Raw genomic sequence first — 27,402 nt, forward strand, 5'->3', positions numbered from 1 at the left:
GAACAAATCAAATTTCATTTACAAAACATACATGATAATGCCTCTCTGAATGTGCAATTATTACAAAAAGAAATTTGAAACCTTTTCTAAAAGTCTGTCCTCTTCCACTAATTTGAAAACTTTAGTTGAACAACTAGCTGATCAATTATCTGGGCTAGACCCACGTGGATGGTTTCAGAGCATTACTCACAGCATCGGGTCTGGAACTGTAATTTTAGTGATTGTCTTGACAATTACTTTGTCATCTACCATTGCTTTCATGCAAAGATTATTAAAACTAACAAACTCTAATGGTCAGAACTCTTTTTACAAATATTATAAATAAATAAGGGGGAATTGTCAGGGAGTATTTAACGGGAGGATTCCTACCTGCTGTTTCTCACAAGTCCTTTGTTTCTTTTTAAGCGGAACAGCAGGCTGCTCCCAGGAACTGAGGTCATTGTGTGAGACAGACTTGGGTCTCCTTTAGTAAGCATTCTCTTTACAAAACTGCTTAGTCTCGCCCCCGTTTTTGAGATATGGATTATCTCCTGAACTTGTGACCATTATTATCCCTGTTCCCTTGGTAACGGTTACTGTACATTTGGTTTTCTGATCTTTATCATTGTTGAAAGAAATTTCTTGTATTACAGCCTATATATACTCACAGAAAAATCATTAAAGTACCTTTGCTCCATAAGAGCTTGGGTCCCCGTGTCTTTCTTTCTTTTTTTCTTTCTCTCTCTCTCCCTCCCTCCGACTCTCTCTTTCACTTTCTTATCATCGACTCCGGACCACGAGGTCCTGGTCCATTAAAGGACCCCAACACTGAGGGAAAAGAGATTTCTGGTTTACCCTCTACTAAAAACTAAAATTAATGGGACCCTATAAACAAGTCAGGCAGCCAACATGATGCTGGTAATTTCAGCAAAAGATGACTGGGTTGAGGAGAGAAGAATCTCAAGGAGAGAGTGCTCGGGTCTGAGTCAGGCAAGCCCTAGCATGAATAGTTTAGTGCTCTTTCTCAGATGAAAGGCCTTCAATTTCATCTCTGTCTCCCCCAATTGCCATCCAGAAGGCTTTGGCCACCTTTTCTGCATGCATCTTTCTTTGCTCATGAGGAAGCGTCGCAGGCTTGTCTTTCATTTCTTTTAACTTTGAAAACAGTCTTTGAAAATTCTCCAAATCTCCACCACCTGTAGTAAGACTGGAAAGTTCTTGAATATTGAGGTCTAATATGGGATCCACAATGCTATCGACCTGCCTGTCTACTGTGTTAGAGGCAGCCCCTCGATGATCCAAGAGGCATTCGGTCCTCTCTGCTGCTGGAACACAGGGCTGCTTTGAGTGGCAGGTCTCTGTGGCAGGTCTCTGCTGATCCAATGCTATGGTTTGCTCCAGTCAATGAGCTGAGATGGTTAAGGCCTCAGTTCCTCTCATTCTTCATCACTACATTGGACCAGACATTGGCATTCAAGGTTTGAACAATTGGCTTTACTCCTGTAGATTCTGGGAAGTCATCATCTTCCTCAGGCAACTCTTCCAGACTAAGTTCTACCAATTCAAAGCCATGTTTGATACACCACTCTTGAGCTTTCTGTCGGTTTACACCATTTTCAGACACTCTATTGCAAACCAAGATCATCACCTCAGGTAACCATGACTCTGCCAGAAGAAGCCAGGAAGAAACACTATCAAGACCAGATTTTTGTGTGCTGTCAAAGTAAACCACAAATGCTTGGATAGACTCTGCAGTCTCTGCAGTGACGAGAAATTTGTTTGGCACCACACACAGATTGATATCTGCTGAGTAGTATTTATTATTGATGGTCCAGGGATCAAATCTCACAGCATCGTTGGCAGTCACTTCCACAACAGCATCTTCTGTTCCAAGAATTTGTTGCACCAGCCGGTCTGCGGAGAAGGTGGACGAGCATCTAGTAATGAGCATGCAGGGGATGCCCACAGCCATCACTGTGCCCGCGAACCAGTTCCTTCCCAGAGCCACTCTGATTTTTTTTCTTTTTTCCAATTGGGCAATTTCTATTGTTTTATCTTCAGAGTCACTTATGCTTTCTTCTGTCATATTCCTCCTCCTCTTGAGTCTTTCCAGTGAGTCTTTAAATATCAGTTATTATCGTTCTCAGTTTCATCATTTCCATTGTTTTATATTTTCTATACCTTTGGTGAAGTTTTCTACTTTTTCATTAGTCTCAAGAGTATTTGTAACTGCTTGATGAAGCATTTTTATGATGGATACTTTACATCTTCATCAGATAATTCCAACATCTAATTCAGCTCAGTGTGGGCATCTGTTGATTGTCTTCTCATTCAAGGTGTGACCTTCCTGGTTTTTGTTATGATGTGTGATTATTTTATTATATCCTGAACATTTTAGATATTATGATTAAAAAAAAAAAACACTCTGGATCTTATTTAACTCTTCCATTTTAGCAGGCAGCTGCCATGTCTAGGTTTAGCATGCAGGTCCTGGCCTAGTTTTGTGTGCTGTGGTTCCAGTGACAATTTAATTTTCAGAAGACTTGTAGTGTTATTCTGGTCTTTTTACTTTCCCTAGTTATGGTTGCACTTGCATCCAATTTGTTTTGGCACCAACAGTGGAAATTGAAAGAATTTCCTAGTGCCTGCATGATGCTGCTAGATTATGGGTAGGAGATACTGGCATGAAGGGGTGGAGGGCACTTTCTTCCTGGACTGCCCAGTGCCAGCGGGGCTTCTGCTTGATCACTGCTGATAACGCCCATGGGAGAGAAAAGCACCTACTTGAGTGTCTTCTACTGCTGAATGAAGGCTAGAGAGCCAGTGGGTGTGGGCCACCTCCTGCCATTGGGTCAGTTGAGAAATGCTGGTTCACTGTTGTTCCTCAAGTCCTAAGGTCCCAAGTCACTTAGGCTTCTACTTTATACCTTTCACAGACTTCTTACAAATGTCTGTTGTATTATTTCTAGAATTTTTGTTGGCCATATCAGAGAGAGGTAGGGAGAAATGAACCTCTGCCAACTTGTCTGGAACCAGAAGTCACCATTTATTATTCTAATAATTTATTGGTAGGGTTTTAAAAAATTTCTTATGTACCCAATCCTATTGCTTATGAATGCACTCAGTTGCCTCAGTCATTTTTGACTCTACAACCCTATGGACTGTAGCCCACCAGGCTCCTTTGTCCATGGGGTTCTCCAGGCAACAATACTGGAGTGGGTTGCCAGGCCTTCCTCCAGGGGATCTCCCTGACCTGGGCACCAAACCTGCGACTCCTACATCTCCTACATTGCAAGCAAATTCTTTACACACTGAGCCACATGGGCTTATGAATGAGTTTAATTACTCTCTTTCTCATCTTTATATCTTTTCTTTAGCCTCTCTAATACATAGTAGAATAAAAGTCATGATGAGGGCATTCTAGTCTTCCTCCTGATCAGAAAGCAAAAGCTTTCAACATTTTGCTACTAAATATAATGCTTGCATAGTGTTTCTGTGAGTACACATTATTCTATTAAACAATTTCCTTCTATTTTTTAGTTTTTTTTACATATAAATGAATGTTTAATTTTATTAAATGATACTTCTGCATCTGTCTCAGTTATGTTAACATCAGCTGTTGATCATTATCTAGATCTAGGGCTGCCAGGTAAAATACAGGACATTCAGTTAAACTTGAACTTCAAATAAACAAAATTAATTTTCAGGATAAATATGTTCAATATAGGGCTTCCCTGGTGGCAGGAGACCCAGGTTCGATCCCTGGGATGGGAAGATCCCTCCGAGAAGAGAATGGCTACCCTCTCCAGTATTCTTGCCTGGAGAAATCCATAGACAGAGGAGCCTGGAGGGCTAGAGTCCATGGGATCAAAAAGAGTTGGACATGACTGAGCAACTAAAACTCATACATGTTCAATATAACTCCACTATAATTTTATAAGTAGTTCCCATGAAATTTATAGGCCGAATCTGGCAACCTTCCTAGATTTATTATTTCATTAGGGACTTTGCAAAATGGGGGTTGCTAATTTATCATTCTTTCTTCATTTACTAGATACTATATACAGAAACATCTGTATACTAATATACACATACAGTACTATGCAGAGAAACATTCCTCATTAATTCCTTGGTTGCCCTGAGTTGCAGGTAATACAGAAAAAACAACTCAAATGCTTCAGTTTTCAGACTTAGCTCTTTCTGAAGGCAAACAAACATTGGGTGTGTGTGTCTGTGTTTAATACTATTACGAATATATAGGTTTTAAACATATTTGCTCTTTCAATTTCCACCTTTGACTAGTAGGAGCCTCCTTGATTTATAGTATGACAAGATGCCATACTCTTGTCATACTGTACAGTATGACAGGACAGTACAGCCTGACAGTACAGTCAGGCTCATCACTGTACACTTCCTCACCAAACCCAGAAATCAGTCATTTCTCAAAGAGCTTTGATTCCTACTAGTTTACCGATCTACCGAAAGCCAGCCCTCCCCACAAGGGTTTGTAGCTGCACTAGGCGGCTGGACTCTGGAGGCTGTTCGTTTCTACCTCTCCCGACGGGCGCCCCCCTACCCCTACCCAGCGGCGTCCTCAGCCCACCCTCGGAGGCTGCCCTGGTCCGCGCGACAGGAGCGATGGCAGGGCTCGCGCGCACGTCCCCGGACTCGCCCGCGCCCGTAGGTCTAGGGAGGCGTCCGTCCAGCCTAAGCCGGGGCCTCGGGTCCAGCGGCGCGACCCCGCTGGAGGAGGGGCGAGGGGGAGGGGGCGGCCCTCGCGGGACCTCTGGGCCTCAGCGCCTCGCCCCCCCCCCTCCTGGCCGGGGCCACGCCCAGGCGCTGGGACGCGGAAAGGGACTGCTGCGGGCAGAGCCGAGGGCCGACGAAACGTGAGGCTATAAGCATCCGCGCCGCGGGTCCTCTGCCACCCCTGGGGCGCGGGGGCACAGGGGCCGGTCGCGGCCCTTTGATCTCGTTGGAAAAAAAAAAGAGAGAAATGTATAAAACATTTGCACGATTCCAAAGCCCAGGTTTTATAATGAGGTATATTCCCAGAGGTCTAGCTGCAGTCTCTGTGCCCTCTATCGCATTTCTTCTCCCGGTCTCCCGGGTGGTCAAGAATCCGCCTGCCAATGCAGGAGACACGGGTTCCACCCCTGATTCGGGAAGATCCCACACGCCACAGGACAGCTAAGCCCCTGAGCCAGCAACTATTGAGCTTGGAGAACCACAGCTACTGAGCCCACACTGCAGCTACTCAAGTCTGCGCACCCTAGAGCCTGTGCTCTGCAACAAGAGAGCCACCCCAATGAGAAACCTGCCCTCCGCAACTTGAGAACAGCCCCCGCTAGCCACAACTAGAGAAACACCTGCACAGCAACGAATGCCCAGGACAGCCAAAAATTAAAAGAAAAAGAACTGCTGGAAAAAAAGAGTTCTTATTTTCACCTATAAATAACTATATTTATGGGATATTTATTCATTTCCAGTGTTTCTCTTTGAAAATACACAAACGTATGTATGTGTGTATTTGCATTTCCTTTCTTTCTTACACGAAAGGTAGCATGTTGCATACACCATCCTACACTTTACTATTTTGTTTAACACTTTATCATGGCAGTCATACCATAACAACATGTAAAGATCTCCATTCTTCTTTAGAGTTGCATAGTACTCTACTGTGTAAATATACCTTAAGTTTATTCAGTCATTCCACTACTGATGGATATTTTGGTTTCAAGCATTTTTCTGTTACAAAAAATACTACCATTAACACCCTTGTACTTTCATTATTTTGTATTTTTGTCACTGTATCCTTGTGATAGAACCCTGGAAATGAGAGTAAAATGAGAATTTCTGGATCAAAGGGAATATATAAGTTCTTTAGAAGTGAGATTGATATGTAAAAAGCTACATGTATGTGACTTTGCTGGAGATTACCAGATCCTCCTCTATATGAGTGAAAGTCATTAAGTTCTTTCTGACTGTGACCCCATGAACTGTAGCCCATCAGGCTCCTCTGTCCATGGGATCCTCCAGGCAAGAATACTGGAGTGGGTTGCCATGCCCTCCTCCAAGGGATCTTGCTGACCCAGGGATCCAACCCAGGTCTCCTGCATGTAGGGGGACTCTTTAAGTTTTGTACTATTTTTCATTCCCACCAGCAATATGAGCGTGCCAATTTCCCCACAACATTAGAACAACAAAGTATGTTGTCAATCAGATAAATAAATTACATCTCAGTGTAGTTTTATTTTGCATTTTAAGTATCATAAGAGGTCAAGCATCTGCTCATTTGTTTACGGACTTGTGTTTTCTGTGAATTCTGTTCTTTTGTCTTTTTTTCTCATTGTATTTTTTGCTATGCAAAAATTGATCATTATGTAGTCAACTGTATCTTTTCTTTTACTGCTGCTACATTCTGAATCACCGTTAGCAACTTTGCCCACTTGAAGATTATAAATCAAGTCATTGTTTTCTTTTAGGATTTTCATAGTTTCATCTTTTAAAATTCAGATCTCTGAGTCTTTTAAAATTTATTCTGATGTATGGTGTAAGGAGTAGATTCAATTTGATCTCTTTCCATATGAGTATCCACTTACCCCAGTACTTATTAAAAAAATCCTTCTTCCCTCCAGTGGTTTGAAATGCAACCTTTATTGTATACTAAATTTCTATATGCACTTGGGTCTGCTTTCTGAATTTCCTACTATTTTTTTGGTCTATTCATTCATGTGCTAATTCCTCATCATTGTAATTACAGAAGTTTTATACTATGTTTAACTCTCTGGTCGTTACCTACCTGTCATGGTCCTTTTTCTAAGAGCTTTCCTAGCTGTGCTTGTTTACTCTTTCAAATATATTTTTATACTCAACTTTTCTAATTCTAGATAAAAACCTGATGATAGTTTTGAGGGAGCTCCATTGCATTTATAAATCAACTTGGAAAGAATTACTATATTATGTGAGACTTCTATTCAAATAAATTGGCCTTCCATTCATTCATGTTTACTTTTCCATCTTTTATGAGTATTTATAATTTTCCTCATATAAGTTTTACAGGTTTCTTGCTAAGTTTCTGCCTGGGTATTTTATTATCATTACTGTTTGCTCTTGTGTATAGGCTGTGCTCTTTTGTGACCTCTTCTGACTGGATACTGCTGAGGGCTGTTGACTTCTGTATATTAATCGTGTGTCATGCTACTTCACTAAATTCTCCTGTCCGTGGTTGCTGTGCACCAATTCTTTTTATTTATTTATTTTTTACTTTGGCCCCACCATGCAGCAGGTAAGATCTTGGTTTCCTGACCAGGGATCAAACCCATGCCCTCTGCATTGGGAGTGCAGTGTCTTAAACACTTGACCTCCAGGAAAGTCCCTTCACTGATCCTCTTATAATCATATTATCATCAAATAGAGGTAGTTTCCAGTTCTCATGCTCCTTAATTAGAGGCATAAAGTTGAAGGAACTGAAGATAGAGGGCAACCTAATCAAAATACTATCCCCCTCTCCTTGTGTCAGGAGACAGGCTTCACCAAATAACCCCCCTCTCGAAATCTCTGCTCCTACACATCATTGTATAATCATGTTCAGTTTCTTTAAAATACATACGTACACGCACACACACACACATACTTTTCTAGCAATGCATTTTGCCCTAAATGAAACCCTCTAACTTTCCTTCCCACAGAGTCGCTTCTTGAAAGAGCAGTGTACACTCACTAACCCAACTTCCTATATTCTTCTACATGTATTCTTTCTACTTTCTTCAGCCCTTACAGTCTAGTTTTCACCCCACCACTTCGCTGAGTTTACACCAGCCAAGGTCGCCAACAACCACTGTAATTAAATCCAGAGGATATCTTCCTGCTCTGGTGTGATCTCTCACAACCTGTTTTTTAAATTTTCTCCCTCCACTCGTTTCTCAGACAGCACATACTTAAGTGCATGCATGTGTGCACGCACCTAAGTTTCCATCTAACCCCTCGGGCTGCAACTTTCAAGCTCCTTATCCTCTGCCACCACTCATCTTCAAGCCTCTATCACTGTTTTCTCTTCTTACATCCTGCACTCTTTCTACGCCTTCTCAAACCTTTTCCTGGTTTCGGATACCACCATAAGGTGACTCATACCTTGTAATGATTCTAAATGACCTCCTGCTTTTGTTATATTTATTATTGTAAATAAGATCCCATCCAGAAGTTATCAATATTCACTATTTACCACCATATAATGGCTGAGATGTAAAAACTAAGTCACTGGGGCTAGGCCAATAGAAGTACAGAGATAAGGAACATGACACAGTAATTCTTGATAACAGGGGTACAAGTTCAGGAGAAAAATCAATGATTCTACACCAAGAGAGGATTTTGAAAATTTTAAGAATAGCTCTCCTTTGAGTTCCAGATGGTGTGTCTGTCTACTGGATACCTACTGGATATCTCAAAGTCACTTCAAACTTAGTATATCCCAAACCTCAGTCTCGCTCCACCTACCTAGGTTCTTTTCTTATTCTTAATCTCAGTGAATGATGCCACCATTGGCATCAGTTCTCCAGAAAAGCAAGAGTAAAATGCCTGTTTAATTTTTTTAAGTTAATATACAGTGTGTGTTAGTGTTAGCAACTCAACTGTGTCTGTCTTTGTGACCCCGTGGACTGTAGCTTGCCCAGCTCCTCTGTCCATGAAATTTTCCAAGCAAGAATACTGGAGTAGGTTGCCTCAAATTCATCTATTTACTTCCAAGTCCCTGGTGGCTCAGACAGTAAAGAAACTGCCTGCAATGCAGGAGACCCATGTTTGATCCCGGGGTTGGGAAGATTCCCTGGAGAAGGGAACATTTACCCACTCCAGTCTTCTTGCCTGGAGAATTCCATGGACAGAGATCTGGTGGGCTACAGTCCACGCAGTCACAAAGAGTTGGACAAGACTGAGCTACTAACACTTTCATTTCTTTCTTCTTCTCAACTGCCATTTTACTAATGGATTCACATAGCCATTGCTCAAAGTCTTTTCCCCTTTGCATCCATATCTACACTGCAATAAGAGTGATCATCCTAAACAAGTAAAATCTTGTCAAGTCATCTCCCAGCTTAAAACCCTTCAGTGCTTGTCCTTTACATTTAGGATAGATTTTAAACTTCTTAGATAATATTCAAGACTGCAAATTATGCCTCCAGCTCTTCTTTCCTATTTCAACTCATCACCCCTGGTCCCCTTATGTCTCCTACACATACTCTCACTTGCCCTGCTTCTTCTGTTAGTCTGGAATGCCTCCCTCACTGATCTAATTCCTTCTTATTCTTCAGGTCTCTTTGGCTCTAACCTCCTGGCTGGGTTAAGTGCCATCCATTTTTATTCTTGTTAGTCCTGTAGGAGACCCACAAATGCTTCCCTTATCTTTTCTCTTAGTAGAGTGCTTTTCAAAGTGGATCTGGCGACCCCTGCATCTCCTCAACCCTTTCAGGGGGTCCCCTGGATCAAGCTTATTTTCATAGCAAAACTAAGACGTTATTCAGATTTTACATTATGTTAAAATCTGCAAAAACAATGGCAGGTAAAAATCCTGTCTCTTGGGAGTTCCTTGATGGTCCGGTGCTTAAGAATCCACCTTGTATGCAGGGGACGTGGGTTTCATCCCTGGTCAGGGAACTAAGATCTCATATGCTGAGGAGCAACTAAACTCTCACGCTGCATCTACTGAGCCTGTGAGCTCCAGAGCTTGCACGTCACAACTAGAGAGTCCGTGTGCCACAGTTACTGAAGCCTGGGTGCCAAAACTGCAGAGTCTATGTGCCATGACAAAAGATACATGTGACTTAATGAAGATCCCATGTACTGCAGCTAAGAAAAACTCCTGGCTCTTGTTGCAAATCAAGGCAGCGGCACCCAACATCCCAGAAATTATTGTATTCTACAAAGGACTCACAGCAAAAAACAAACAATAATATCCAGTTTTTAAATTATAAATTCCACTAAGTCTCTACCCTTGAGTACATGTCATTTTAATATACTGCATGACAAAAGGCAAGGTCAATATAAAGTTACATAATGATATATGATGACTCTCAAGAAAAAGCATTTGTTTGATTACTTGAGTTATGAACTGTACTGCCAGCTTTTGTCATAGCGTAACTTTTTTTTTACATTGAAAGAACAATTTTAAAACCATAGACTTGATTATCTGGCAGATATTTTCTGAAAAAGAACAAAGTGAGACTCCCCTTTAAGGAGAATAACGGACTGAAATTGTGACAGATGATAAAATCTGAACCTTCGAGGAGAAACACATATCTGCCACCTTGTGTCTAGCAACTTTCTAAATATTTACAGATTTTCTGATAAGATCAATGTGGATACTCATGATTATGATTTTTTCGATAGTATATAGTGAAATGTTTCAACATTTTTGAAAATTTGAATAACTTACTAAAGCAATATTTTCCAGTTATCTGATGCATAATGGTATAAAACAGTGAACAGGTAAAAGATGTACTCAAGGGCTTCCCTGGTGGCTCAGTGGTAAAAAATCTGCCTGCCAATGCAGGAGGTGCATGTTTGATCCCTGATCGGGGAAGATCCCACTTGCTGCAGGGCAACTGAGCCCCTGCTGCTGCTGCTAAGCGGCTTCAGTGGTGTCCAACTCTGCGACCCCATGGACGGTCTGTAGCCCATCAGGCTCCTCTGTCCATGGGATTCTCCAGGCAAGAATACAGGAGTGGGTTGCTGTTCCCTTCTCCGGGGGATCTTCCCCACCCAGGGATCGAACCCTCATCTCTTATGTCTCCTGCTTTGGCAGGTGGGTTCTTTACCACTAGCACCACCTGGGAAGCCCAACTAAGCCCTGTGCCACATAATATTTTTATAATATTTTAAATATTTATATAATTATATTTATAATATTTGTATAATTTATATTTTTTGTAGTAAATCTTTTAAATATACCTCTGTAACTGCTTATACATGTGAAGCCAGATTTTCCTAATATACTTCACCAAAAACAATGCTTCACAATACACTGAATGCAGAAACAGATACCAGAATTCAACTGTTTTCAATTAAGCAGGACATAAAAGATACTTGAAAAACTCAAAATAATGTCACTCTTCTCGGCTGATTTTGTGTGTGTGTTTCCTTATGGTTCTCATTAAGATTGGTCAAGCCTACTGTAAGTAAGCTCTCACTGATTACAACTAAAAGTTCTAGCCAGAAAACAGAAAGCAACTTCCCAAGAACCCTGGAAAGTAATTGAGAGAAGGCAGGTTGGGAAGGGAAGTCAAAATCCAAAAAATTACTGATATGGTGGTAAAGTTTTATGGGTTTTTTTTACCTTCCTGTATCTTCCTAGTTTAACCAATGAAAAAGTGAAACTGTTAGTTGCTCAGTTGTATCTGACTCTCTGCAAACCAATGGAGTGTAGCCCACCCAGCTCCTCAGTCCATGGAATTATCCAGGCAAGAATACTGGAGTGGGTAGCCGTTCACTTCTCCAGGGAATCTTTCCAACCCTGGGATCAAACCCACGTGTTTTGAATTGCAGGCAGATTCTTTACCGTCTGACCACCAAGGAAGCCCACCTTTAACCAGATGGTGATCCAAATCCCAGATCGGGGCAGCAAACGAAGGCATAAAAATTTTAAGAAACTCTCTTTTCAGTCAGAGGACAGGGAAGGATCATCTATTAGCAGCAAGTGAATGGGGGAGAGGGGAGGAGGTGTTGGGGAAACCAATAGAGTAATTAAATGAAACAACTCCAACTCAAAAGAAGGCAGAAAGGGGAAAAGATAAGAACAAAACACAGGGGAGCAAACAGAAAACAAATAATAAAATGATAAATCTAAGTCCAATTTATGAATAATTGCATTGCACATAAATGAATGAAACATACCAAATAAAGGCAGAGGTTGTCGGGTTAGATTAAAATTGTATGCTGTCTGGACTTTCTTGGTGGTCCAGTGGTTAGGAATCTGCCTGCCAATGCACAGGACATGGGTTTGATCCCTGGTCCCAGAAGATCCTGCATGCCAAGGGGCAACTAAACTGACGCAACACAACTACTGAAGCCGCGCCCCAGAGCCCATGCTCCACAACAAAAGAAGCCACCACAGTGAGCAGCCTGTGCACTGGATCTAGAGGGCAGCCCCCGCTCCCTGCAACTAGAAAACGCCCTTGCACAGCAAAGAAGACCCAGTGCAGTCAAAGGTAAATAAATACAATTTAAAAAACCAAACAAAAAACTATGCTCTCTGATTTTAGGAGTGACTTCAGCATCATGCCAGCTTGAGACACTCCCTTTGTCACTCCCCTTCAATCTACAACCAGTAAAACATCCATAACTCAGCAAAAGTGCCTCTTGCAACACAGCAGGATGCCAGAGAATTCCTCAGAAGTGTGCATCTGAAGGTGGGTAGATTGGAACACACAGAGGAGGCAAAAGAAGGGGGACAGCCGAGGTGGTTCCTGACCTGATCCCTGGAACCTGGCCATGGTGGCTGATCTCGCTGAGAAACCAGTGGCTTCAGGGGAGACAGTGCCCGTGACACCAGCCTCCCAGCTGCAGCAATGCTCGCAGCCACAGGGAATCACACAGCAGCAGCAGCAGGGCCTCTGACCCTGTCCATTCAGCTACAAAGGGACCCACAACGCCAGTGCCTGCCCTGTCTGCAGCAGCAGAGCCCACCAACCTGACCACTCTGGTCATGGCAGAAATGCCTGCCACCCTGGATCCCCCCTGTGGCAGAGCCAGGAGACGCCAGACATGGTGGAGGCATGTATCCTCCCAGTACCCCAGGTGGTAATGCCAGCAACGTTGGCAGCAGCAAGGCACCCAAAAACAGCAACAATGAGGGCACAAGGGACACCACGAACAGAGGTAGTGGAGAATTGAAAGTTGTTGTTTCATCGGTAAGTCATGTCTGACTCTTCTGCCACCCCATGGAATGTAGCCCGCCTGGCTTCACCCGCCAGGCTCCTCCTCTATCCAGGGGATTCTTCAGGCAACAATACTGGAGTGGGTTGCCATCCTGCCTCCAAGGGATCTTCCTGAGCTAGGAATCGAACCTGCCTCTAAGAATGGAAAGTGCTCAATTATACAATATGTATAATTGAATATTTGAGAATAAGCACCCAGAATTGGGGGGTCCCTGGTGGCTCTGATGTAAAGAATCTGCCTGCAGTGCAGGAGACTCGGGTTCAATCAAGGGAACAGCTACCCACTCCAGTATTCCTGCCTGGAGAATTTCATGGACAGAGGAGCCTAGTGGGCTACAGTCCATGGGGTCCATGGGGTCGCAAAGAGAAAGGACTAAGTGACTAATACTTTCACTTTCATAACCAGAGGTAGCGCGCGTAAGAGAACTCCAAAGCTTGTGCTATTGCACCACCTACTGGTAGACACAAGTTGTTGTTCAGTTGCACAGTTGCATCTGACTCTTTCTGACCCATGGACTGCAGGCCAGGCCTCCCTGTTAATCACCATTTCCCCAAAATTGCCCAAGTTCATGTCCATTGATTCAGTGATGACAACCAGCCATCTTATCCTCTGATGGCCTCTTCTCCTCCTGCCCTCAATCCCTCCCAGCATCAGCATCTTTTCCAATGAGTCAACTCTTCTCATGAGGTGGCCAAAGTACTGGAGTTTCAGCTTCAGCATCATTCCCTCCAAAGAACACCCAGGGCTGATCTCCTTTAGAAAGGACTGGTTGGATCTCCTTGCAGTCCAAGGGACTCTCAAGAGTCTTCTCCAACACCACAGTTCAAAAGCATCAATTCTTTGGTGCTCAGCTTTCTTCACAGTCCAACTCTCACATCCATACATGACCACTGGAAAAACCATAGCCTTGACTAAGCAGACCTTTGTTGGCAAAGTAATGTCTCTGCTTTTGAATATGCTGTCTAGGTTGGTCATAACTTTTCTTCCAAGGAGTAAGCGTCTTTTAATTTCATGGCTGCAGTCACCACCTGCAGTGATTTTGGAGCCCAAAAAAACAAAGTCTGACACTGTTTCCATTGTTTCCTCATCTATCTGCCATGAAGTGGTGGGACCAGATGTCATGATCTTCGTCTTCTGAATGCTGAGCTTTAAGCCAACTTTTTCACTCTCCTCTTTTACTTTCATCTAGAGGCTTTTTAGTTCCTTTTCACTTTCTGCCATAAGGGTGGTGTCATCTGCATATCTGAGGTTATTAATATTTCTCCCTGCAATGTTGGTTCCAGCTTGTGCTTCCTCCAGCCCAGCATTTCTCATGATGTACTCTGCATAGAAGTTAAATAAGCAGGGTGACAATATACAGCCTTGACATACTCCTTTTCCTATTTGGAACCAGTCTGTTGTTCCATGTCCAGTTCTAACTGTTGCTTCCTCACCTGCATATAGGTTTCTTAAGAGGCAGGTCGGGTGGTCTGGTATTCCCATCTCTTTCAGAATTTTCCACAGTTTATTGTGATCCACACAGTCAAAGGCTTTGGCATAGTCAATAAAGCAAAAATAGATGTTTTTCTGGAACTCTCTTGCTTTTTCGATGATCCAGCGGATGTTGGCAATTTGATCTCTGGTTCCTCTGTCTTTTCTAAAACCAGCTTGAACATCAGGAAGTTCACAGTTCACGTATTGCTGAAGCCTGGCTTGGAGAATTTTGAGCATTACTTCACTAGCGTGTAAGATGAGTGCAATTGTGCGGTAGTTTGAGCATTCTTTGGCATTGCCTTTCTTTGGGATTGGAATGAAAACTGACCTTTTCCAGTCCTGTGGCCACTGCTGAGTTTTCCAAATTTGCTGGTATATTGAGTGCAGCACTTTCACAGCATCATCTTTCAGGATTTGAAATAGCTCAACTGGAATTCACAGACTATTGGTATCTAATTAATAGAGAATTCAAAATACTTGTCATGAAGAAACTCAGTGAGCTGCAAGAAAACTCAGAAAAGCAGTTTGGTAAACTTAGGAATAAAAATAATGAACAGAAAGAATACTTTACCAAGGAAATTGAAACTCAAAATAATAATAATAAGCAAACAGAACTGGACCTGAAGGACTCAACAGATGAGATGAAGAACCATTAGAACACATGGGAAGACAGTTCGAAGACAGAAATCTAGAAATGATACAGGTAGAAGAGGCGAGATAATTAAGATATTTAAGGGATTACTCAGTTTTTCTGGGTTCTCCCATGTATGCTACTGCTGCTGCTGCTAAGTCACTTCAGTCATGTCCAACTCTGTGTTACCTTATGGACCAGAGCTCACCAGGCTCCTCTGTCCATGGGATTCTCCAGGTAAGAATATTGGAGTGGGTTGTCATTTCCTTCTCCAGGGGATCTTCCTGACCCAGGGATTGAATCCGGGTCTCCTGCATTGCAGGCGGATTCTTTACCAGCTGAGATACCAGGGAAGCCCAAGACTACTGGAGTAGGTTGTCATTTCCTTCTCAAGGGCATCTTCCCCAACCCCAGGGTTCGAACCCGTGTCTCTTGCATATCCGGCACTGGCAGGCAGATTCTTTACCACTAGTGCCACCTGAAAGCCATGGGTGTGTTCCCTTTGTGCAAATCTGTTGAACGGTACACTAATGATATTTATCTGGAGAAGGAAATGGCAACCCACTCCAGTACTCTTGCCTGGAAAATCCCATGGACAGAGGAGCCTGGTAGGCTACAGTCCATAGGGTCGCAAAGAGTTGGACATGACTGAGCGACTTCACTTTTAATGATATGTATGTCTCTGTACTTGAATACAAAGTTTACTTAACAAAACTGTAGCTGGTGTGATAAGCGGCAGTGTTTTCCCGCGGCCGGAAGCACAGGCTTTGGGCCCCCGCGCTCCAGTTTCAATCAGAGTGAAAGAGGGAACATAATGTCTGTCAAGATTCAATGGGTTGAGCACGTAAAACTTAAGCAACAGGGCCTGCATGACCCAACTCCTGGCACCGCTGCCTCACTTTCTCCATCCGTAATGCGCAGGTTCTACTCGATTCGCGGCTACCGGTAATGGCGGGCTTGCAGCTCCTCACCCCGGGTCTGGAGCCGGGTAAAGGGTGTCACCCTTTACGAGTAGCCTTGGTCTTCCTGGCTCCGCGCGGAGGGCAATCCTCGGCTGCAGCCCACGTGGAAACCCCGTTAAAGACACCCCACCCCACCCCACCCCCCACCCCCCGCCCCCCACCCCCCGCCTCTGCGGAACCCTGCCCAAGCCTCTAAACAAGAAAGAAGAGCACTTGGCCAGATCTGATAGATATCTGAGAAATTACTCAGTTTGAAAACCAATGCGGGCAGCGCCGCCTGCTGTCACGAAAACCAGCGCCAGAAAAAGCCGCGCGAGACTGCGGGCCCGCGCGCTATTGCCGACGCGCACCTCCCCGGGCCCGCCCGCGCGCCCGCGCGCCCGCGAGGTACAAAGTGCGCAGGAGCAAGTCCTGGGGGCGGAGCTCAGGACGAAGCCGCCCTGCACTTTACCTACCGCGCCCATTCAACCTTCTCTCAGCGATGTCTTAAACTACGCTTCCCAGAACCCATCCAGGCATTGCTTTCCGGTGGCGTCAGCGGAAGCGGTGACTGGATTAGGCCGGGCCACACAGAGGCCGGCTTGGTCACTATGGAGGAGATAGGTATCCTGGTGGAGAAAGCTCAGGTCCGGTGGGGCCTGGGTCGCGGGGAGAGGGCGAAGCCGACCTGGTTGGGATTCTGAGTGACTTTGCGGATCCAGGCGTAGGTCTGAGTGATTTCGGAGGCCTCAGTGGAGAGCTTCGTGCCGATCCGAGGCCTGGGCTGGGTGTCTGGGTGGCTGAGTGATGGTAGTAGGGCTTGGGAAGCGGGGCTGGGGAAACGGTGACGCTAGAGGTTCTTTGGGGCTGAATGATTTCGAGGTTTAGGTGGAATGCTGTGACATAGCTAGGCCCAGTGGCATTAGGGGTGGGTCGGGTGGTGAGTGATGTATGGGATTCGGCCATGGGGCCGAATGATATATGAGGTTGAGCTGGAGAGCTGACTGATATTTGGGGCTTAGTTGGTGTTGGAGCGCCAAGTAATATCTGTAATCTGGCCGAGTGATTTTTGGGGCCTGCCTGGGAGCTGGGTGACATAAGGGCCTAATGTGAGTTGGAGTTCATGAGGGATATTTGGGGGGTAACTGAGTAATACCAGGACTGTATGAAGGCATGGACTTTCACCATCAATTGAGGCATCCCTGTAGTATTTCAAACCTGTTGAGGGGGGCTGGAGGGCATTGGGGTCTGGTAAGGAGTTGATCAGACATTTAGGCCCTAGATGAGAGTTAGGACATTGAGGACATGTTACAAGTGGCATCTGATACCAGATCTGTTTGGAAGGCTGTGTGACCGAGGAGTTTGTTAGGAGCTGGGTGACTTCAGGAACCTCTTTAGGGGGCTGAGAAGTTCCCAGGATCTATTTAGGGTGCTGAATGATGTCAGGAACCTATTAGGGGCCAAGTGACTTCATGGTGAAGTGGCGAGGGGGGCTTTAGATTCTTTCATAAAGGGACCTTCCAACCTGAGTTTCCTTCCATGGTCTAGGATGAGATCCCGGCCCTGTCTGTGTCACGGCCCCAGACTGGCCTGTCCTTCCTGGGGCCTGAGCCAGAGGACCTGGAGGACCTCTACAGCCGCTACAAGGTACATTCAAAGCCAGTCTGCAAAATATCAACGTTGTTGTTGTTTCGTCATTAAGTCCTGTCTGACTGTGACCCCATGGACTGGAGCCCACCAGATTCCTGTGTCCATGGGATTTCCCAGGCAAGAATACTGGAGTACAAAACAAGGGCTCAGTAATAACCTAAAGGAGTGATATGGGGAGGGAGATGGGAGGGAGGTTCAAGAGGGAGGGGACATATGTGTACTTATGGCTGATTCATGTTGATATTTGGCAGAAAACAACAAAATTATGTAAAGCAATTATCCTTCAATTAAAAAATAAAAAAGAATACTGGAGAAGGTTACCATTTCCTTTTCCAGGGGATCTTTACCAGGGAATAAGAACCTGTTGTATAGTGCAGGGAACTCTACTCTATACTCTGTAATGGCCTAAATGGGAAAAGAAACTAAGAAAAAAGAGTGAGTATATGTATAACTGATTCACTTTGGTGTATACCTGAAACTAACACAACATTGTAAATCAACTATATGCCAATAAAAAAAAAATTAACAAAACCAGTCTGGACCCTGCACAGGGCCCAGCATCCCATACTTCCCCTACCTTCATTCCTTGGCTCAGCAAGGCCTGGAACCATCCCTGCTTCTCCACTGTCTGCTCACAGAAGCTGCAGCAAGAGCTGGAGTTCCTGGAGGTGCAGGAGGAGTATATCAAGGATGAGCAAAAGAACCTGAAGAAGGAGTTCCTCCATGCCCAGGAGGAGGTAAAACGAATCCAGAGCATCCCATTGGTTATCGGGCAGTTTCTGGAGGCTGTGGATCAGAATACAGCCATCGTGGGCTCTACCACAGGTGCGTGGCGGGGGTGGGTGTGAGAGGGGGTGTTGTTTACCCATCTATCCATTCAACAGCTGTTAACTATTTCCTGCCATGTGCCAGGAACTTACAAGGGCAAACAAGGGAAGATGGTGTAATAGTGTTTTTCAGAGCATTTTCAGTCTGATGAAAAAGTAGAAATATATTTTACATATTTTACATTCTCTCCCTTTCTCCTCTATAAGTATGTATATATAACTCATACAGTAAAAGTTTGATCAAAGGATACTTAGCTTCACTGTGGTGTGATACTCTAATTAGTTTTCCATTCTGTTCCAGTCTGTTTTGTTCTAAACAGCATTCTGGTCATGACTATCTAAAATGATTTCACAACTACTACTGAGTTGAGTTGAGTTCAGTTCAGTCACTCAGTCATGTCCGACTCTTTGGGACCCCAAGAACCGCAGCACGCCAGGCCTCCCTGTCCATCACCAACTCCCGGAGTCTACCTAAACTCATGTCCATTGAGTCAGTGATGCCATCCAACCATCTCATCCTCTGTCATCCCCTTTTCCTCCTGCCCTCAATCTTTCCCAGCATCAGGGTCTTTTCAAATGAGTCAGCTCTTCGCATCAGATGGCCAAAGTATTGGAGTTGCAGTCCTTCGAATGAACACCCAGGACTGATCTCCTTTAGGATGGACTGGTTGGATCTCCTTGCAGTCCAAGGGACTCTCAAGAGCCTTCTCCAGCACGACAGTTCTAAAGATTCAATTCTTCGGCGCTCAGCTTTCTTTATAGTCCAACTTTCACATCCGTACATGACTACTGGAAAAACCGTAGCCTTGAATAGACGGACCTTTGTTGGCAAAGTAATGTCTCTGCTTTTGAATATGCTGTCTAGGTTGGTCCTAACTTTCCTTCCAAGGAGTAAGCGTCTTTTAATTTCATGGCTCCAATCACCATCTGCAGTGATTTTGGAACCCCAAAAATAAAGTCTCTCACTGTTTCCCCATCTATTTGCCATGAAGTGATGGGACCAGATGCTGTGATCTTCATTTTCTGAATGTTGAGCTTTAAGCCAACTTTTTCACTCTCCTCTTTCACTTTCATCAAGAGGCTTTTTAGTTCCTCTTCACTTTCTGCCATAAGGGTGGTGTCATCTGCATATCTGAGGTTATTGATATTTCTCCCGGCAGTCTTGATTCCAGCTTGTGCTTCTTCCAGCCCAGCGTTTCTCATGATGTACTCTGTATATAAGTTAAATAAGCAGGGTGACAGTATACAGCCTTAACATACTCCTTTTCCTATTTGGAACCAGTCTGTTGTTCCATGTCCAGTTCTAACTGTTGCTTCCTCACCTGCATATAGGTTTCTCAAGAGGCAGGTCAGGTGGTCTGGTATTCCCATCTCTTGAAGAATTTTCCACAGTTCATTGTGATCCACACAGTCAAAGGCTTTGGCATAGTCAGTCAAGCAGAAATAGATGTTTTTCTGGAACTCTCTTGCTTTTTCGATGATCCAGCAGATGTTGGCAATTTGATCTCTGGTTCCTCTGTCTTTTCTAAAACCAGCTTGAACATCTGGAAGTTCACAGTCCACGTATTGCTGAAGCCTGGCTTGGAGAATTTTTTTACATTATTTTACTAGTGTGTGCTGCTGCTGCTGCTGCTAAGTCACTTCAGTCGTGTCCGACTCTGTGCAACCCCATAGACAGGCAACTCCCCTGTCCCTGGGATTCTTCAGGCAAGAACACTGGAGTGGGTTGCCATTGCCTTCTCCAATGCTTGAAAGTGAAAAGTGAAAGTGAAGTCTCTCAGTCGTGTCTGACTCTGTGCGACCCCATGGACTGCAGCCTACCAGGCTCCTCCACCCATGGGATTTTCCAGGCAAGAGTACTGGAGTGGGTTGCCATTGCCTTCTCTACTAGCGTGTGAGATGAGTGCAATTGTGTGGTAGTTGAGTATTCTTTGGCATTGCCTTTCTTTGGGACTGAGTTGGGATGTGCAATTTGAAAACAGAAGTGAGATTGGGCTCTGGTTAGGACTCAGTTATTATGTGAGAGCTGCCGTTATTAACATGGGTCTAGGTGCTGCCTTCATGATGGTCATTGTTTCTGCGTCTTACTTGTCTTTTCTTGCTTCTGGCCTCTGCTCCTCTAGATCAAGCCATATGATTGTAAAGCTTGTGGGGAAAGGTGTGTGACTGGACCCTGGAGTTGGTAGTGAAGGGAGGGAGAGATCCAAAGTGAGTGTGTCTTTGATCTGTTGGACTCGGGGACAGTGGCTGTCCCTGAGATGGCGACATGGGCAGAAAAGCAGCCTTGTCGAGAGAGTGAGGGCAGCCTGGGACATCACAGGGAAGTGTCTGGGAGGCTACAGGACAGCCAAGTCTGGAGGTCAGGAGAAAGACTGAGGCTGGAAGGAGATGTATGTGTCACTACCATAAATGTAGAAGGTGAACTGAGGAGGTGAGATAGAGGAGTCTGGGCAAGCAAGAGTCTGTGGCGGAGACCTCAATGGGAAAAAAGGAATTCCCTGCTGGTCTAGTGGTAAAGAGTCTACCCGCCAATGCAGGGGACACAAGTTGAAGCCCTGGTCCAGGAATATTCCACATGCTGCAGGGCAACTAGCCCATGCACCACAACTACTGAAGCCTGTGTGCCCTAGAGTCCATTCTCTGCACTAGAGAACAGCCCCTGCTCACCGCAACTAGAGAAAGCCCTCTTGTAGAGAAAGCAACAAAGAGTCAGTGCAGCCCTAAACAAATACATAAATAAATTAGATGGGAGAGGTTGGTGCTGAGTCGGGGCAGGGTCCCTGGGGAAGAGGGGAGGGATTGGTTGGAAAGACATTTTAGGAAGCCAGTAGAAGGCCATGGTGACTGACAAGCTGTGGAGGGAAACAGAGAAAAGCCCAGGAAGAGGCTTAGGTCTCTCTTTAGTGGCTCGGGACCACAGGCCTCCCTGAGACAGAGACCCAGGAGGAGGAGCACAGATGGGGGGAAAGATACTGAGAGCACACTGAGACACAGTGAGTGAGCCCTGCTGGGGGACATCCAGGGGCAGGCATTCCAGGGGGCTGCTGGTCACCTGGTCCAGAGCTCAAGAGTTAGGGGTAGAATCTGGGGCTTCTCATTTTCCCCTTTCCCTTCTTGTCCTTCACAAAGGCTCCAACTACTACGTGCGCATCCTGAGCACCATTGACCGGGAGCTGCTCAAGCCCAACGCCTCAGTGGCGCTCCACAAGCACAGCAACGCCCTGGTGGACGTGCTGCCTCCTGAGGCCGACAGCAGCATCATGATGCTCACCTCAGGTGAGGGGGAGCCCTGGGCCAGGGAGGCCTGAAGGGACCCTGCGGGCCAGGCTGGGAGCCCCAGCTCTGCTCTCCCACCAGATCAGAAGCCAGACGTGATGTATGCGGACATTGGGGGCATGGACATCCAGAAGCAGGAGGTGCGGGAGGCCGTGGAGCTCCCACTCACACACTTCGAGCTCTACAAGCAGGTAAGGAGCCAGATCTGGCAGGGGAGGGAGAGGCCGGGTGCGCCGGGTCTCCAGCTGGTGATGCACTCCCTGGCTCATCCTCCTCTCCACCTCTGGGCTTCAGATCGGCATCGACCCACCCCGAGGCGTCCTCATGTACGGCCCACCTGGCTGCGGGAAGACCATGCTGGCAAAGGCTGTGGCTCATCACACGACAGGTGAGCCGCTTGGCCCCTCCCCCAAGCTCTGGTCTTCTGGGCTTTTCTGACCTTGCCCTCAGCTCTCTCATCCTCCTCAGGAAGTAGTGTGGCATGGCGATTAAGAAGGTAGGCTCTGGGGTCAAAGCCCCAGTGTGTGTCTTACTGGGTGGCCATGCCATCCTGGGGAGGTGACTTTACTCTCGTGCCTCAACTTCCTCATCTAATAAAACATTCATTTCATAGCGTGATTGTGGAGAGAATTAATGAAATAATGACATAGTTTTCCTTTGGTGGGTCATGACCTGTTAGTAATTACGAATTCAAATTCATGGGTTCTAACCAGCATTTTAAAAAGTAAAATAGAACAGAAAACATCAGAGTTCACCCCACATACTAAGAGCTCATATTGTTTGTGCAAATTAATGCACACAAATATGCATACACATATCTGCTATGGTTGTACAAATGTACTTCTTGTAAGTTTCAAAGATGTCTGAAAGTCACTGTATTACTGTTTGTAAAGCCTAAAAACAGGACTCCTAAAATCTTCACATACTAAGCCAGGGAGCAGTAGAGAGTAGTGAGTAGGCCCTGGGCCCGGCCGCCTGGGTTTTGAAATATGGACCTCTCACAACCTCTTACGTAAGGTTGTACTACTGATGTAAGTTAGTTTATGTACCTTTTTGGCAAGTTAGCCTCTATGTGACTCCATTTCCTAATTTTCTGGATTATTCAGAGGATTAAACCAATATAAAGCTTCTAAAACTGTACCTTGGCACATAGTAAGAATAGTAAATATTAGCCATTGTCGTGATCATTCATTGGTTTAGCAGCTCATTGAACTTCTGCCGTCCCCGGTGCTGGGATAGAGTGATGAGCCAGACATGTCCCTGCATTGGAGAATTTCCCAGTTTGACTGAGGGAAAAAGGAAAATAAACACTTAGTCATTCAATATTTATTGAGCACCTGATACATAGCAAGCTGTGTCCTAGGTGCGGAAGACAAGTCTCCATACCTCATAGATGTGATGTCTTAGTTGAGGAAGTACTTGAACAGATGAATAGGTCATATGTCATATGGTGCTAAATGCCTGAAGAAAATAATTAAGAGGCAGGGAGATAGGGGAAAAGGGGCTGTAGCTTTATGTGCCAGGACTGGAGGTGGTCAGAGAAGACTTTTCTGAGGAGACATTTATGTAAAGACCTAGAATATGCTTTTGAGAGAGTGAGTCACGTGAACGTCTGGAGGGACGGAGTGTGTCAGACTGAGGGACTTCGCTGGTGCAAAGGCCTTGAGGCAGGTATGTGCTTAATGTCCCAGAACAGTGAGGAGGCCCCTATAGTTGAAGCCGCGTGAGCAAGGGGTCATGGTCAGAAGTGAGCCTGGGTGGGGACAGTCTACAGAGTAGCAAATGCCTCAGAAAAGCAAGGAAGGTAGTGGGATAGCCCTCCAGGAGGGTTGTCAATCCATTCTGCATAGGCCTCTCAGGGGTCCCAGAAGAGAGCTGTGAGCAGTCTGCCAGGCACTCAGTAAGGAGAGGGAATAGCATTTGCAAAGACGAGGGGGTGGGAAAGAACTTATCTAGGGAGTCATGAGTAGTGGTGAGTAGACCGTGAGTAAACTCTGTGGGGGCAGGGAACTGGTGATTTTGTCCTTTTGTGTTTCCAGTGCCCGCCCAGTAGCTGAATTGTGGTAGGTGCTCAGAAAATAACTGATGAAGGCTGACTGAAGGAGGGGCTGTGGGACCAGAAGAAGTCAGAAAGGGCATGAATATAAATCATCTTAGTGCTAATATAAGAGAGTTTGGCTGTTGTCCTGAGAGCACGGTGGTTGTAGACAGGCTGAGTTCAATAGAAATACGGCCCTGGAACAAGAGCTTGAACTCTGAGGGTTCACTTGTACCCAGATTTTTTCACACAATGCATGGTTGGATGAATCCACAGATGCAAAACTGTAGATACGGAGGGCCAACTGTAGAGTTATACACAGATTTTCTACTACACAGAGGATCGGCGCCCCTAAACCCTGTGTTGTTCAAGGGTTAGCTGTAGAATGCAAGCTATATATATAATTTAAAATTTTAAGTACTCATCATTTTAAACATGTTAAACAGGTGAACTTAGTCTAAAATATATCTCTTATTTAATTGGTATATTCAAAATGTTATTTTAACATGTAACAGATATGAAATTTGAGTTTTTTCTATCATTTTTTCATTGTAGTAAAATATATGTAATGTAAAATTTATTACTTTAGCCACTTTGTGAGTGTACAGTTTACAAGTGACATCAAGTGCATTCACAGTCCTGTGCAGTGACCACCACTATCCATTTCCAGAACTTGTTCATCATCCCAAACTGTAACTCTGTACTCATTAAACAATAATTCCCTATTTCTCCCTTCCCACCATCCCTGAGAACCCTCTATTCTACTTTCAGTCTCTGAATTTGCCTGTTCTGGGCACCTCATATATGTGGGTGAGTCACACGGTATTTATCTTTTTGTGACTGCCTGCTTTCACTTAGCATCATGTCTTCAGGGCTTGCCCATGTTGGAATGTGTCAGAACTTAATTCCTTTTAAAGGCCAAATCATATTCCACTGTATGTATAAAGCATATTTTATCTGTTCGTTCATTTGTTGGTGGCCATTTATTGAGATGTTTTACTTTTTTCGGTGCTGTCTTTTGAAGTCTGGTATGTATTTCACACTTAGAGTGTATCTCATTTTGTTTGGACCAACCACATTTCATTTGCTCAGTAGCCACTGTGGCCAGTAGCCACCGTATTAGAGAAGGACCGGGCTACAAGCTGCACAACTCCTAGTTTATGACCAGGTCTACATAGTGGATTCTGTGTCTCCTTTCTCTGTGGTACCTAGAAGGAATGTCCTGAAGGTTGCTCCATGCAACACAACGCCACATCTAGACACTAAGAAACAAGTTAAGTTCTAAGAAAAGATAGAAAGGAGAGGCAGGCCCAGAACAAACCTGTTGTCAACCCCACTGCCACTTGTTATGTCAGAATATATGCTCCTGGTTCCTGACTCTTGCATGATATTCAAAGGTGGGTCCTTTGAGCAAATGGAACTGAGCTCTTGGTGAGGTAACATGATGCCTTAGTGTATGAAAAGCTTGTTTTCTTGCTGGTTTTTTAAGCACTCTGAAAATCCACTTTTTTTTAAATATACATTGGATTCCATGAATGTTTCTAGCTCTATTTTATAGGCATGTTGGAGTACAGACACATTTTTAAAAATATCCTGATTTTTAAATGTTGGGCCAAAAAATGGCACATCCATAGGCAGGATTCATGATTTGGGCTGCTGGGTCTCTGAGGGGTACGAGGGAGTAGCTGGTCCTCCTGACTGGATCTAGGACCCTGCCCAGGTCATGAGTGAATGACCTGGCCACTTGGAGTGGGCATCCAAAGAAAAGGATGTCCTCAAGGAATGCTCAGTTTCAGTTAAAGTAGAATGGGGCCCTACAGGCAGGAGTCCCATTCCCATCTGACCCCTGTCATCCTGCCATCAGCTGCATTCATCCGCGTCGTGGGCTCAGAGTTCGTACAGAAGTACCTGGGCGAGGGCCCTCGCATGGTCCGGGACGTGTTCCGCCTGGCCAAGGAGAATGCACCTGCCATCATCTTCATAGATGAGATTGATGCCATCGCCACCAAGAGATTTGATGCCCAGACAGGGGGTGAGTGATGCCCACACAGGGCCTGCGGTCTTGGGCAGCCTTGCCTACGGGATGCCCTGGGCTGACCGTGTTACATACTCTCCAGCTGACAGGGAGGTTCAGAGGATCCTGCTGGAGCTACTGAATCAAATGGATGGATTCGACCAGAACGTCAACGTGAAGGTTTGGGATTCAGGATGGGCAGGGGAGGTGTGGTGTGGGAAGCAGGGAAAGATGGAGGCTGGCCTGTGAGGGGACAGCTATTGCAGTGGGAGGGAGAGTATAGAAGGGACAGAGGTCTGAGCTGGCCTGTCCCCAATGCCAGGTGATCATGGCCACAAACAGAGCAGACACCCTGGATCCTGCCCTGCTGCGGCCGGGACGCCTTGACCGTAAAATTGAATTTCCACTCCCTGACCGCCGCCAGAAGAGACTGATTTTCTCTACTATCACCAGCAAGATGAATCTCTCTGAGGAGGTTGACTTGGAAGATTGTATCCTCCTCTAGAAGCAAGGGGAGGTCACCGTTGGGAATGGGGGTTGTATCTCCACCTCTGCCCTCACCGCCACCCAGATTGAGCAGGTGGGAGACCAAGGTTTGGGGAGGGGGCTGATAACAGAGATAGCCCACGAACAACTTCTGGCTCTGGGCGTTAACCCTGTCATGCAGGGAATAGTTTCCTTAACACATCTGCCACAGATGTGGCTAGACCAGATAAGATTTCAGGTGCTGATATCAACTCCATCTGTCAGGAGGTGAGTGATGGTTTCTGTCTAGATTGGTCAGGGGTATGTGTGGAGACCCTTCCTCTTGAAACCACTCTGCCACGGTCCTTCTGTCCCTCATTGCCACCCTGGGTCTTGGGCTGCGTCTGTGTCTTCCTGCACCATCACTGGAGGTGGGGAGTGCAAGGAGTAGGTTTTAACTCTTATCCCTTGACAGAGCGGGATGTTGGCTGTCCGAGAGAATCGGTACATTGTTTTGGCCAAGGACTTCGAGAAAGCATATAAGACAGTCATCAAGAAGGACGAACAGGAGCATGAATTTTACAAATGACCCCTCTACCCAAACCAGAGGGGCCGGGGGCTTCTCTCACCTCCCCAGCCTCTTTCCCCAAACCCAGTTCTCTTTCCTCTTTACCCAGGATTGATTTATTCATTAAACAAATATGACTGAATCTGTTTAATTTCTCATTATAAGTTTAACTCCTTTGGAGAAGCTGGTCCTTGAATAGGATCCTCTGTGCCCCTCCTGCTCTCCTGACAGATATGCAGTTGAGGTACGTGGCCTGGGTTACAGCTTGAGGGAGAAGTAAAGAATTCACACTAAATGGCTTCAGAATTTTGGGGAAAAGGATGGAAAATGAACAGCCCATGACCACAAAATAAAGCCTCTATAATCTCCCTATCCACATTTCCTACAGGTAGAAGACCATTCAAGTTTTGGGCAATTCCTACCTTCTTTACACTCAAGAGTATGTATCAAGGGCAGAGGAACCACCCAGTGGAGTCCCCTGGAGCAGGGATGAGGGGGCACGGGGGAAGTTGGATGCCTGAGTTCTGTCAGTGTCTCTGGCTCTTCCTACCATCTCACTGGGGCACAGATGTGTTTGGTAGGATCAGTTTCCACTTTATCTTGACGTCTC

The 27,402-nt window shown here is 45.3% G+C and overlaps 1 protein-coding gene and 1 pseudogene across 1 annotated transcript; one reads left to right on the forward strand and one right to left on the reverse strand.

Annotated features, from left to right (window-relative positions):
• Positions 1 to 990: 990 nt before the first annotated feature.
• LOC128064135 (alpha- and gamma-adaptin-binding protein p34-like) lies at positions 991 to 1,951 on the reverse strand (annotated as a pseudogene).
• A 14,516-nt stretch (positions 1,952 to 16,467) lies between these two features.
• Positions 16,468 to 26,934, forward strand: PSMC4 (proteasome 26S subunit, ATPase 4). The gene is made up of 11 exons (XM_052655609.1): positions 16,468 to 16,601; positions 17,503 to 17,601; positions 18,243 to 18,429; positions 21,561 to 21,707; positions 21,789 to 21,898; positions 22,002 to 22,095; positions 25,610 to 25,777; positions 25,863 to 25,939; positions 26,082 to 26,250; positions 26,457 to 26,512; positions 26,700 to 26,934. Exons 1-11 carry the CDS (start codon positions 16,566 to 16,568, stop codon positions 26,811 to 26,813), a joined length of 1,257 nt encoding a protein of 418 aa, XP_052511569.1. The 5' UTR covers positions 16,468 to 16,565; the 3' UTR covers positions 26,814 to 26,934.
• Positions 26,935 to 27,402: the final 468 nt, after the last annotated feature.

This window comes from Budorcas taxicolor, chromosome 18 (genome assembly GCF_023091745.1).
Source record: "Budorcas taxicolor isolate Tak-1 chromosome 18, Takin1.1, whole genome shotgun sequence".
NCBI lineage: Eukaryota > Metazoa > Chordata > Mammalia > Artiodactyla > Bovidae > Budorcas > Budorcas taxicolor.